The sequence below is a fragment of the Bos mutus genome, chromosome 7 (assembly GCF_027580195.1).
Source record: "Bos mutus isolate GX-2022 chromosome 7, NWIPB_WYAK_1.1, whole genome shotgun sequence".
NCBI lineage: Eukaryota > Metazoa > Chordata > Mammalia > Artiodactyla > Bovidae > Bos > Bos mutus.
The window spans coordinates 43,790,492-43,803,574 of NC_091623.1; the positions used below are offsets into that span (position 1 = coordinate 43,790,492).

At 42.4% G+C, this 13,083-nt stretch overlaps 1 protein-coding gene across 1 annotated transcript in view; it reads left to right on the forward strand.

Annotated features, from left to right (window-relative positions):
- Nucleotides 1-13,083, forward strand: part of LOC102287641 (cytochrome P450 4F6) — a 34,173-nt gene that overhangs the window by 13,688 nt on the left and 7,402 nt on the right. Inside the window, exons 6-9 of the mRNA XM_005904140.3 lie at nt 460-581; nt 1,551-1,821; nt 2,410-2,476; nt 2,671-2,800. Of these exons, the coding sequence (XP_005904202.1) occupies nt 460-581; nt 1,551-1,821; nt 2,410-2,476; nt 2,671-2,800 (590 nt within the window). The remainder of the gene's footprint in view (nt 1-459; nt 582-1,550; nt 1,822-2,409; nt 2,477-2,670; nt 2,801-13,083) is intronic.

Below are 13,083 nucleotides of genomic sequence, written 5' to 3' on the forward strand. Positions count from 1 at the left end.
CAATTTGACCTCTGGTTCCTTTGCCTTTTCTAAATCCAGCTTGTACTTCTGGAAGTTCTTGGTTCATATACTGTTGGAACCTAGCTTGAATTTTGAGCATAACCTTGCTAGCATGTGAAATGAGTGTAATTGCAAGGTAGTTTGAACAGGTCATCCTAACTGCTACTAAAAATCGGGTAGTGGAAAAGCCAAATGGAAAGCAATGCATTAACCAAGGGCACACAGAACAGAAGAGGCAGAGCTGGACCTTGAGCCCAGGTCTCCTGAATCCCAGGCATAGGGTCTTCATGTCTTGATAGTAGGGGATTCCTCTCACTCAAGCCTGGTCTTCCCTGGGGATGGGTGTTTGGAGCACAGGACCAAAAGGCTGGGTCTCAGGGAATTCAGCCAGGTGGTTGGGATTGGGCAGGGACTCGAGTGGGAAGTCCCAGCCCTAACCTTGCTCTCTTTTGTGTCCAGGCCAAGTGGCAACGCCTGGCCTTAGAGGGCAGCACTCGTCTGGACATGTTTGAACACATCAGCCTCATGACCCTGGACAGTCTGCAGAAATGCGTCTTCAGTTATGACAGCAATTGCCAGGAGTGAGTCTCAGCCCGGGGCCTGGGGAGCATGAGGTATAGATCCATGGGAGTAGATGGGTCAGGGAGGACTGACCAAGGTAAACAGAAGGGATCTTCTTGGAGGAAGTAGGTCAGAGCTGGACACTGAAGGACAGGGAAGGGAAAGAGAAGGAGCGATTCTTGCAGGTAGACAGAAATGTTTGATAAAGGCCATGAGGCCAGGATAAACAGAGCCTGTGTAGCTTGGGGGAGACATCTTGAGGTTGGAGGAATGGGCAGAGTTCTATCTTCAGGACATTCTGAAGCCAGACAAAGAGGATATGAACTTCATCCTGAGGTTTCCTGGGAGCCATGGAAGATGTTTGGGTACATGAGGATCTTGGTCAAAGTTGACTTGGACATATGACTGGAGAGAAGACTGATTGTTGTGTAGACACGAGATGTGAGGAGACCACAGAGGGGAGGAAGTTTGAGCTTGGTGGAGAAAATGGGGCGGATTTGGGGGAAACTGAGAAAGACATTGGCAGGCCCAGATATTGTGTGGGAGGGAGGAGAGATGAGGGTGATTCCCATGCTCTGCCCTGATGTCCAGGACATGAGGAGCTCACAGAGATGGGGGTCAGAGAGAGAAATGTGATTGAATGGGATGTGATCCTGGGTAACTGACCAGAAGTGCTCCTGCAGTATGAGATCATGAAAGGAGGCAATAGCTTAAAACATCTGAAATCCAGAAGCACACAGCTATTGATATCTCCTATCAGGGTTCCCAAGACTCCTATTAGGAATCGGAGTTTTTAAGAAGAGATGGCCCACAGATATACAGTACTTCTTTTTTTTTGGCCATGCCATGTAGCTTGTGGGATCTTAGTTCCCCAACCGGGGATCCAACCTGTGCCCCCTGCAGTGGAAGCATTAAAGCCCTAGCCACTGGACCACCAGGGAAGTCCCACAGGACTGCTTCTTAAGGCTTTCTCTGGTCTGACCCTGTAGGAAACCCAGCGAATATATTGCCGCCATCTTGGAGCTCAGTGCCCTGGTGATGAAACGAATTAAGCACATCTTCCTGCATGTGGACTTCCTGTACTACCTCACCCCCGATGGGCAGCGCTTCTACAGGGCCTGCCGCCTGGTGCACGACTTCACAGATGCCGTCATCCAGAAGAGGCGTCGTACTCTAATCAGTCAGGGTTCCCAAGAATTCCTCAAAACCAAGACTAAGGCTAAGACTTTGGACTTCATCGATGTGCTCCTGCTGGCCAAGGTAGGCTTCCTGTGTGCGTGCGTGCATGCTAAATCACTTCAGTCATGTACAACTCTTTGTGACCCTATCGACTGTAGCCCACCAGGTTCTTCTGTCCATGGGATTCTCCAGGCAAGAATGCTGGAGTGGGTTGCCATGCCCTCCTCCAGGGGATCTTCCCAACTCAGAAATCAATCCATGTCTCCTGCAGCTCCTGCACTGCGGGCAGATTCTTTACTGCTAAGCCAACCAGAAAGCCTCAAGGTGGGCTCCTCTGGGATTTCAATTCAAGAGGTAGACTGGATCTTGGTTTCAAAGGTCTGATTAAAGAACTTGGACTTGATCCAGAGAGTGCTAGGGAGTCATAGAGGATGCTTGAGGAAGGGAGGGGCAGATCAGAGAGAAGTTTGAGGTGTGACTGTGTAGAAAGCTTCCTGGAAGGAGTAAACAGGAGGCAGGAGACCAGGGAGGAGTCCCCTGGAGTGGAGTGGGCTATGGAGATGAAGAGGGAAGGATCCTGCTTGGATAATGGAGCTTCAGGGACATCTCAGGTTAGGCTCAGGTGTCTTCAGAGCTGGTGTGACTCTGGGGATCTTGCTTTCTGTTCAGGATGAAGATGGGAAGGGATTGCCAGATGAAGATATCCGAGCTGAAGCTGACACCTTCATGTTTGAGGGTAAGGGTCCCAGTGTGTGGCTAGAGAATGGGCAGGGGTCTCTTCATCTCGAGGACTTGGCGGGTGCTGGATCACCCCATCTTGCCTATCCTTCCCATCTTCTTTGTGGGGAGGTGGGGAAGGGTGGCTTGGCATGGTCCACCCTTTGGTGCTGAAGTATCCCAGAGACCCAAGCCTGTCTGGCTGCCCCTCAGGCCATGACACCACAGCCAGTGGCCTCTCCTGGATCCTGTACAACCTGGCAAAGCACCCAGAATACCAGGAGCGCTGCCGGCAGGAGGTACAAGAGCTCCTGAGGGACCGCGAGCCTAAAGAGATTGAATGGTGAGTGCAAGTCCTCATGGTGTGCTCCTGAACCCTTCCCACTGTCTCTGCTCTCCAGGTAGGAACCGGGAAAGACCTTTTTTGTTGATTCTATAATTATTGTTCAGTGGGAATAGGAGCAGAGCCCAGAGGCAGGGTCTGATACCTAGTCTGAACAGCAGGTGAAAGTTTGTAGGCCTTTGGGGCAGAAAGATCTGAGCATCCACATTAATGTCCCTACTAACTTGCTATGTCACTTTAATAGAATCAGTTTCCTTTTATGAATATCATTTTTCTCCTCTATAAGTTGGGGATGGGATGGGGAATCTCTTCCCCACAGTGCTATTTGGAGTACTTTGATAATATGTGTAGAACAGATGCCACCCAATATATACTCAGTATATGAACTCTTTTCCCCCTCTCTTACTTTTCTGCCTGAAGTTGCATTTTTCCTGAAAAGACTCTAATTTCTCTCTTTTGTTCTTTTCTCTTATTCCCATGTAAGAGTCTATTCCAGGGATTTTTCTTTAAAAAATTTTTTTTAAATTTTAATTGGAGGCTAATCACTTTATAATATTGTAGTGGGTTTTGCTATACATTGACATGAATTAGCCATGGGTATACATGTCTTCCCCATCCTGAACCCCCCCACCCCTCCCTCCTCATCCAATCCCTCAGGGTCATCCCAGTGCACCAGCCCTGAGCACCTTGTCTCATGCATCGAACCTGGACTGGTGATCTGTTTCACATATTATAATATACATGTTTCAATGCTATTCTCTCAAATCATCCCACTCTCACCTTCTCCCACAGAGTCCAAAAGTCTGTTCTATACATCTGTATCTCTTTGCTGTCTTGCATACAGGGTCATTGTTACCATCTTTCTAAATTCCATATATATATGCATTAGTATACTGTATTGGTGTTTTTCATTCTGACTTACTTCACTCTGTATAATGGGCTCCAGTTTCATCCACCTCATTAGAACTGATTCAAATGTATTCTTTTTAATGTCTGAGTAATACGCCATTGTGTATATGTACCACAGCTTTCTTATCCATTTGTCTGCTAATGGACATCTAGGTTGCTTCCACGTCTTGGCTATTATAAACAGTGCTGTGATGAACATTGGGGTACACGTGTCTCTTTCAATTCTGTTCTCCTTGGTGTGTATGCCCAGCAGTGGGATTGCTGGGTCATATGGCAGTTCTATTTCCCGTTTTTTAAGGAATCTCCACATTGCTCTCCATAGTGGCTGCACTAGTTTGCATTCCCACCAATAGGGTAAGAGGGTTCCCTTTTCTCCACACCCTCTCCAGTATTTATTGTTTGTAGACTTTTGATAATGAGCAGCCATCTTTTCTGACTGGTCTGTGAAATGGTACCTTTGAGCTGTGTGGTTTTGATTTGCATTTCTCTGATAATGAGTGATGCTGAGCATCTTTCATGTGTTTGTTAGCCATCTGTATGTCTTCTTGGAGAAATGTCTTAGGAGTGTGGAGTTGTATATTTTTGAGATTAATTGGCTTATTTAGTTGCTTCAATTATTTTCTCCCATAATAGGCTGAAGGCTGCTGGAATGCTTATAGTTTCATTGAAAAAGCTTTTAAGTTTAATTAGGTCAGAAAGCAATAGTTAGAACTGGAATGGAACAAGATTGGTTCCAAATAGGAAAAGGAAATATCAATATTGTCACCCTGCAGATTTAACTAATATGATGAATACATCACCCTTATAGGAAGAAAGTGAAGGAATCAAGATTGAAAAAGCCTCAATAACCTCAGATATGCAGATGAAACCCTCAAAGCAGAAAGTGAAGAGGAACTAAAAAGCCTCTTGATGAAAGTCAAAGAGAGTGAAAAAACATTCAACATTCAGAAAACAAAGATCATGACATCTGGTCCCATCACTTCATGGGAAATAGATGGGGAAACTGTGTCAGACTTTATTTTTCTGGGCTCCAAAATCACTGCAGATGGTGATTGCAGCCATAAAAGACGCTTACTCCTTGGAAGGAAAGTTATGACCAACCTAGATAGCATAATGAAAAGCAGAGACATTACTTTGCCAACAAAGGTCCATCTAGTCAAGGCTATGGTTTTTCCTGTGGCCATGTATGGATGTGAGAGGTGGACTGTGAAGAAAGGTGAGCACCAAAGAATTGATGCTTTTGAACTGTGGTGTTGGAGAAGACTCTTGAGAGTCCCTTGGACTGCAAGGAGATCCAACCAGTCCATTCTAAAGGAGATCAGCCCTGGGTGTTCTTTGGAAGGAATGATGCTAAAGCTGAAACTCCAGTGCTTTGGCCACCTCATGTGAAGAGTTGACTCATTGGAAAAGACTCTGATGCTGGGAGGGATTGGGTGCAGGAGGAGAAGGGGATGACAGAGGATGAGATGGCTGGATGGCATTGCTGACTCGATGGATGTGAGTTTGAGTGAACTCTGGGAGATGGTGATGGACAGGGAGGCCTGGCATGGTGCAATTCATGGGGTCACAAAGAGTCCGACATGACTGAGTGACTAAACTGAACTGAGGTCCCATTTGTTTATTTTTGCTTTGATTTCCAATATTCTGGGAGGTGGGTCATAGAAGATCCTGCTGTGATTTATGTCAGAGAGTGTTTTGCCTATGTTTTCCTCTAAGAGTTTTATAGTTTCTTGTCTTATGTCTAGATCTTAATCCATTTTGAATTTATTTTTGTGTATCGTGTTAGAAAGTGTTCTAATTTCATTCTTTTACAAGTGGTTGACCAGTTTTCCCAGCACCACTTGTTAAAGGGATTGTCTTTTCTCCATTGTATATTCTTGCCTCCTTTGTCAAAGATAAGGTGTCCGTAGGTATATGTGTTTATCTCTGGGCTTTCTATTTTGGTCCATTGATCTGTATTTCTGTCTTTGTGCCAGTACCATACTGTCTTGATGACTGCAGCTTTGTAGCATAGCCTGAAGTCAGGCAGGTTGATTCCTCCAGTTCCATTCTTCTTTCTCAAGATTGCTTTGGCTATTTGAGATTTTTTGTATTTCCATACAAATTGTGAAATTATTTGTTCTAGCTCTGTGAAAAATACTGTTGGTAGCTTGATAGGGATTGCATTGAATCTATAGATTGCTTTGAGTAGTGTACTCAATTTTCACTATACTAATTCTTCCTATCCATGAACATGGTATATTTCTCCATCTATTTGTGTCCTCTTTGATTTCTTTCATCAGTGTTTTATAGTTTTCTATAGATAGGTCTTTTGTTTCCTTAGGTAGATTTATTCCTAAGTATGTTATTCTTTTCATTGCAATGGTGAATGGAATTGTTTCCTTAATTTCTCTTTCTGTTTTCTCATTGTTAGTGTATAGGAATGCAAGAGACTTCTCTGTGTTAATTTTATATCCTGAAACTTTACTATATTCATTGATTAGTTCTAGTAATATTCTGGTGGAGTCTTTAGGGTTTTCTATATAGAGGATCATGTCATCTGCAAACAGTGAGAGTTTTACTTCTTCTTTTCCAATCTGGATTCCTTTTATTTCTTTTTCTTCTCTGATTGCTGGGGCTAAAACTTCCAAAACTATGTTGAATAGTTGTGGTGAGAGTGGGCACCCCTGTCTTGTTCCTGACTTTAGGGGAAATGGTTTCAATTTTTCACCATTGAGGATAATGTTTGCTGAGGGTTTGTCATATATAGCTTTTATTATGTTGAGGTATGTTCCTTATATTCCTGCTTTCTGGAGGGTTTTTATCATAAATGGATGTTGAATTTTGTCAAAGGCTTTCTCTGCATCTATTGAAATAATCATATGGTTTTTATCTTTCAATTTGTTAATGTGGTGTATTACATTGATTGATTTGTGGATATTAAAGAGTCCTTGCATCCCTGGGATAAAGAACTTGGTCATGATGTATTCATGCTTTCTTTTGGTCTCTGTTTGCATGGAATATCTTTTTAATGTGTTGTTGGATTTTGTTTGCTAGGATTTTTTTAAGGATATTTGCATCTATGTTCATCGGTGATATTGGCCTGTAGTTTTCTTTTTTTGTGGCGTATTTGTCTGGTTTTGGTATTAAGGTGATGATGATGATAGAATGAGTTTGGCAGCTTTCTCTGCAATTTTCTGGAAGAGTTTGAGTAGGATAGGTGTTAGCTCTTCTCTAAATTTTTGATAGAATTTAGCTGTGAAGCCGTTTGGTCCTGGGCTTTTGTTTGCTGGAAGATTTCTGATTACAGTTTTGATTTCCATGCTTGTGATGGGTCTGCTAAGATTTTCTATTTTGTCGTGGTTCAGTTTTGGAAACTTATGCTTTTCCAAGAATTTGTCCACTTCTTCCAAGTTGTCCATTTTACTGGCATATAGTTGCTGATAGTAGTCTCTTATGATCCTTTGTATTTCTGTGCTGCCTGTTGTGATCTCTCCATTTTCATTTCTAATTTTGTTGATTTGATTCTTCTCCCTTGTTTCTTGATGAGTCTGGCTAATGGTTTGTCGATTTTATTTATCTTCTCAAAGAACCAGTTTTTAGCTTTGTTGATTTTTGCTATGGTATCTTTTGTTTCTTTTGCATTTATTTCTGCCCTAATTTTTAAGATTTATTTCCTTCTACTGGCCCTGAGGTTCTTCATTTCTTCCTTTTCTAGTTGCTTTAGGTGTAGAGTTAGCTTATTTATTTGACTTTTTTCTTGTTTCTTGAGGTATTGCTATGAACCTTCCCCTTGGCATGCTTTGACAGTGTCGCATAGGTTTTGGGTTGTTGTGCTTTCATTTTTATTCATTTCTATGCATATTTTGATTTCTTTTTTGATTTCTCCTGTGATTTGTTGGTTATTCAGGAGCGTGTTGTTTAGCCTCCATATGTTGGAATTTTTAATAGTTTTTTTCCCCTGTAATTGACATCTAATCTTGCTGCATTGTGATTAGAAAAGATGCTTGGAATGATTTTAAGTTTTTTGAATATATCAAGGCTAGATATATGGCCCAGGATGTGATTTATCCTGGAGAAGGTTCCATGTGCACTTGAGAAAAAGGTGAAATTCATTGTTTTGGGGTTAAATGTCCTATAGATATCAATTAGGTCTAACTGGTCCATTGTATCATTTACAGTTTGTGTTTCCTTGCTAATTTTCTGTTTAGTCGATCTATCCACAGGTGTGAGTGGGGTATTAAAGTCTCCCACTATTATTGTGTAACTGTTAATTTCCCCTGTCATACTTGTTAGCATTTGCCTTACATATTGCGGTGCTCCTATGTTGGGTGCATATATATTTATAATTGTTATATCTTTTTCTTGGATTGATCCTTTGATCATTATGTAGTGTTCTTCTTTGTCTCTTTCCACAGCCTTTATTTCAAAGTCTATTTTATCTGATATGAGTATTGCGATTCCTGCTTTCTTTTGGTCTCTGTTTGCATGGAATATCTTTTTCCAGCCCTTCACTTTCAGTCTGTATGTGTCCCTTGTTCGAGGTAGGTCTCTTTTAGACAACATATATAGGGGTCTTGTTTTTGTATCCATTCAGCCAGTCTTTGTCTTTTGGTTGGGGCATTCAACCCATTTACATTTAAGGTAATCATTGATAAGTATGATCCCATTGCCATTTACTTTGTTGTTTTGGGTTTGAGTTTATACACCTTTTCTGTGTTTCCTGTCTAGAGAAGATCCTTTAGCATTTGTTGAAGAACTGGTTTGGTGGTGCTGAATTCCCTCAGCTTTTGCTTGTTTGTAAGGCTTTTGATTTCTCCTTCATATTTGAATGAGATCCTTGCTGGGTACAGTAATCTGGGTTGTGGGTTTTCCCCTCTTTCATCACTTTAAGTATGTCCTGCCATTCCCTTCTGGCCTGAAGAGTTTCTATTGAAAGATCAGCTGTTATCCTTATGGGAATCCCCTTATGTGTTATTTGTTGTTTTTCCCTTGCTGCTTTTAATATTTGTTCTTTGTGTTTGATCTTTGTTAATTTGACTAATACGTGTCTTGGGGTGTTTTGCCTTGGGTTTATCCTGTTTGGGACTCTCTGGGTTCTTGGACTTGTGTGACTATTTCCTTCCCCATTTTAGGGAAGTTTTCAACTATTATCTTCTCAAGTATTTTCTCATGGCCTTTCTTTTTGTCTTCTGGGACTCCTATGATTTGAATGTTGGGGTGTTTGACATTGTCCCAGAGGTCTCTCAGATTGTTCTCCTTTATTTTCATTCTTTTTTCTTTTTTTCTCTCTGCTTCATTTATTTCCACCATTCTATCTTCTACCTCACTTATCCTATTTTCTGCCTCAGTTATTCTACTGTTGGTTCCCTCCAGAGTGTTTTTGATCTCCTTTATTGCATTATTCATTATATATTGACTCTTTTTTATTTCTTCTAGGTCCTTGTTAAACATTTCTTGCATCTTCTCAATCCTTGTCTCTAGGATATTTGTCTGTAACTCCATTTTGTTTTCAAGATTTTGGATCATTTTTGCTATCATTATTCTGAATTCTTTTTCAGGTAGACTCCATATCTACTCCTCTTTTGTTTGGTTTGGTGGGCATTTATCATGTTCCTTTACCTGCTGAATATTTCTCTGCCTTTCCATCTTGTTTAGATTGCTGTGTTTGGGGTGGCCTTTCTGTATTCTGGCAGTTTGTGGTTCCTCTTTATTGTGGATGTTCCTCCCTGTGGGTGGGGTTGGATGTCCTGGTTAGGGAAGCTTGCGTCAGTGTTCTGGCTGGTGGAACTGGATTTCTTCTCTATGGAGTGCCATGAAGTGTCCAGTAGTGAGTTTTGAGGTGTCTATGGGTTTGGTGTGACTTTGGGCAGCCTGTATATTAAAGCTCAGGATTATATTCCTGCTTTGCTGGAGAATTGGAGTGGTATGTCTTGCTCTGGAACTTGTTTGCTCTTGGGTGGAGCTTGGTTTCAATGTAGGTATTGAGGCTTTTGGATGAGCTCTTATTGATTAATGTTCCCTGGAGTCAGGAGTTCTCTGGTTTTGGATTTAAGCCTCCTGTCTGGTTTTCAGTCTTATTCTTATAGTAGCCTCAAGAATTCTCCATCCATACAGCACTAATGATAAAACATTTAGTTTAATGGAGAAAAGATTCTGCACAATGAGGGACACCGAGAAAGGTTCACTAGGTTACATGGAGAAGAGAAGAGGGAGGAGGGAGATAGAGGTGATCAGGAGGAGAAGAGGGGGAATCAAAAGTGGGAGAGAGCAATCTAGCCAGCAATCAAATCTCTATATGCTCTCCACAGCCTGGAATAGCCAGAGAGGTTCATGGAGATACATAGAGAAGAGAAGAGGGAAGAAGGATATAGAGACGATCAGGAGAAGAGGTGGGTCAAAAGGAGAGAGATAGATCTCGCCAGTAATCAGTTCCCTAAGTGTTCTCCACAGCACGGAATACCCAAAGAGATTCACAGAGTTGAGTGGAGAAGAGAAGGGGGAGGGAGGAGATAGAGGTGACCTAGGGGAATCAAAGGAGAGTCAAAATGGGGAGAGGGCAATCAAGCCAGTAATCACACTCCTAAGTAAAAATGGGTACTGAAGATTGGATTCTTAAAGGTACAAAATTGATAACAAATGCCAAAAATCAAAGTTTAAAGATCTAGAGAGGTTAGGTTGTCAAAAATACTATATTAAAAAAACAAACAAAACAAAATAACAAAGATTATAAAAAATATATATGAAGTTTGCTTTAAAAATAGGGTCTTTTTTTTTTTTTTGCAAGGTAATAGTAGGTTACTCTAGTACTCTTGCCTGGAAAATCCCATGGGTGGAGGAGCCTGGAAGGCTGCAGTCCATGGGGTCGCTGAGGGTCAGACACGACTGAACGACTTCACTTTCACTTTTCACTTTCATGCATTGGAGAAGGAAATGGCAACCCACTCCAGTGTTCTTGCCTGGAGAATCCTAGGGATGGGGGAGCCTGGTGGGCTGCTGTCTATGGGGTCGCACAGAGCAGACACGACTGAAGTGACTTAGCTGTAGCAGTAGGTTATAAAAATGAAAATTAAACGAGTAATAGAGGACTTAAAAATAAAAAAAATTAAAAAATGATAATAGTAAAAATATATCTAGGAATTTCTCTGGAGTTGGGCAGTGTAGGGTCAGTTCAGTTTCAGACAGTTCCTGGTTCCCGCTTATACTTCTCAACATATGTAGGCCCCTTCCAATGTAGTTGGTGCTAACTACAGGGTTTTAATTTGTTGCACCTGTCACTTCCAAAGTGGTTCCCTCTGTTTATTTTGGCTTCTTCTGTTTGCAAGTCTCTTTAGTGTCTAATTTCTGCCCTGACACAAGGAGGCGAAAGTGGTCACTTATTTAGGCTCACTAGTTCAGTCGTGCTGTGGGGCGGGAGGAACACTGCAAACAAATATCACTGGCGTGTGTGGGGCATGTTCACAGTATCTGAGCCACACTGGGTTTGCCCCTGCTCATGGCGTGTGTGCCCTCCCAGTCTACACTGCTCAGGCTCCAGGTTGCTCTGTAGTTCAGTTCAGTCCCTCAGTCGTGTCCGACTCTTTGCGACCCCATGAATTGCAGTATGCCAGGCCTCCCTGTCCATCACCATCTCCCGGAGTTCACTCAAATCGATGCCATCCAGCCATCTCGTCCTCTGTCGTCCCCTTCTCCTCCTGTCCCCAATCCCTCCCAGCATCAGAGTCTTTTCCAATGAGTCAACTCTTCGCATGAGGTGGCCAAAGTACTGGAGTTTCAGCTTTAGCATCATTCCTTCCAAAGAACACCCAGGGCTGATCTCCTTTAGAATGGACTGGTTGGATCTCCTTGCAGTCCAAGGGACTCTCAAGAGTCTTCTCCAATACCACAGTTCAAAAGCATCAATTCTTCAGCATTCAGCTTTCTTCACATTCCAACTCTCACATCCATACATGACCACTGGAAAAGCCATAGCCTTGACTAGACAGACCTTTGTTGGCAAAGTAATGTCTCTGCTTTTGAATATGCTATCTAGGTTGGTCATAACTTTCCTTCCAAGGATTAAGTGTCTTTTAATTTCATGGCTGAGGTCACCATCTGCAGTGATTTTGGTGCCCCCAAAAATAAAATCTGACACTGTTTCCACTGTTTGCCCATCTATTTCCCATGAACCAATGGGACCAGATGCCATGATCTTTGTTTTCTGAATGTTGAGCTTTAAGCCAACTTTTTCACTCTCCTCTTTGACTTTCATCAAGAGGCTTTTTAGTTCCTCTTCACTTTCTGCCATAAGGGTGGTGTCATCTGCATATCTGAGGTTATTTATATTTCTCCCAGCAATCTTGATTCCAGCTTGTGCTTCTTCCAGCCCAGCGTTTCTCATGATGTACTCTGCATAGAAGTTTTTAAAGGTATCAGTTCAAGTCCTTTAGGGAGCCAATATTGGATAAAAGATAGAAATGGGCAGATATGCCACAATTAAGGAAAAGTCAAGTTGGGCAGAAATTGTCAGTCAGGCAGTAATGTGCCCAGTCATTGCGTGTGAGCTGCCTAGGAAAGTGCGGACTTGGCTTGAATGCTACAGCAGAGCCCAGAGACCCTATAGCTGGAGGCTGTCAGCTGACAGCTCTCCTTATAGCTCTCCAGCAGGTTCTTCCTTGAAGGGAGATCCATGACTAATGCAGGAGGGCAATGGGGAGCCTTGGGAGATATTTGAGCAGGGGAGGGGCAGGTCAGATATGAGTATTAGAAAGATCTCTTAGCAGGGACTTTCCTGGTGGTCCTGTGGTTAAGAATACACCTTCCAATGCAAGGGATGTGGGTTTGATCCCTGGTCAGGAACTAAGATCCCATGTGCCATGAGGCCAATGCAGCCAAAAATAAATTTTTTTTTTAGAAAGAAATATCTCTTTGCAGCTACAGGAGCAAACTGGAGAGGGTGAGCTGTAGTCTGGGGGTCCAGGGGAAGATTCTGGGCCAAGGACTGAAGGATGAAGAGGAAGTATAGGAATAGAGAAAGGAGGTCATGCCCTCAACTTCAAGGTTTTGCTCAGCATAGCGGTCCTGTAAGGTGGAAAAATGTTTTTGTGCTTCCCCCAACTTCAAAAAATTATTCACTTGGTTAAAACCCAAACAGCAGGCATGAAAGGATCTACAATGAACTTAAGCCTCCCATCAGCCCCAACCCTAGCTTTGTTGAGACATAATCAATGTACAACATTATGTACATTTTAGGAGCACAACATGACCTGATGTATGTATATATTGTGAAATGATTACAATAAGGGTAGTTAACACATCCACCACTTCATATAAACCTCTGTCATATGTCAGTGTCCAAATTCTATTCCATCCTTCAATGGTTTCCTGTGTCCTTCTGGACATTGTTCAGTTTGCCC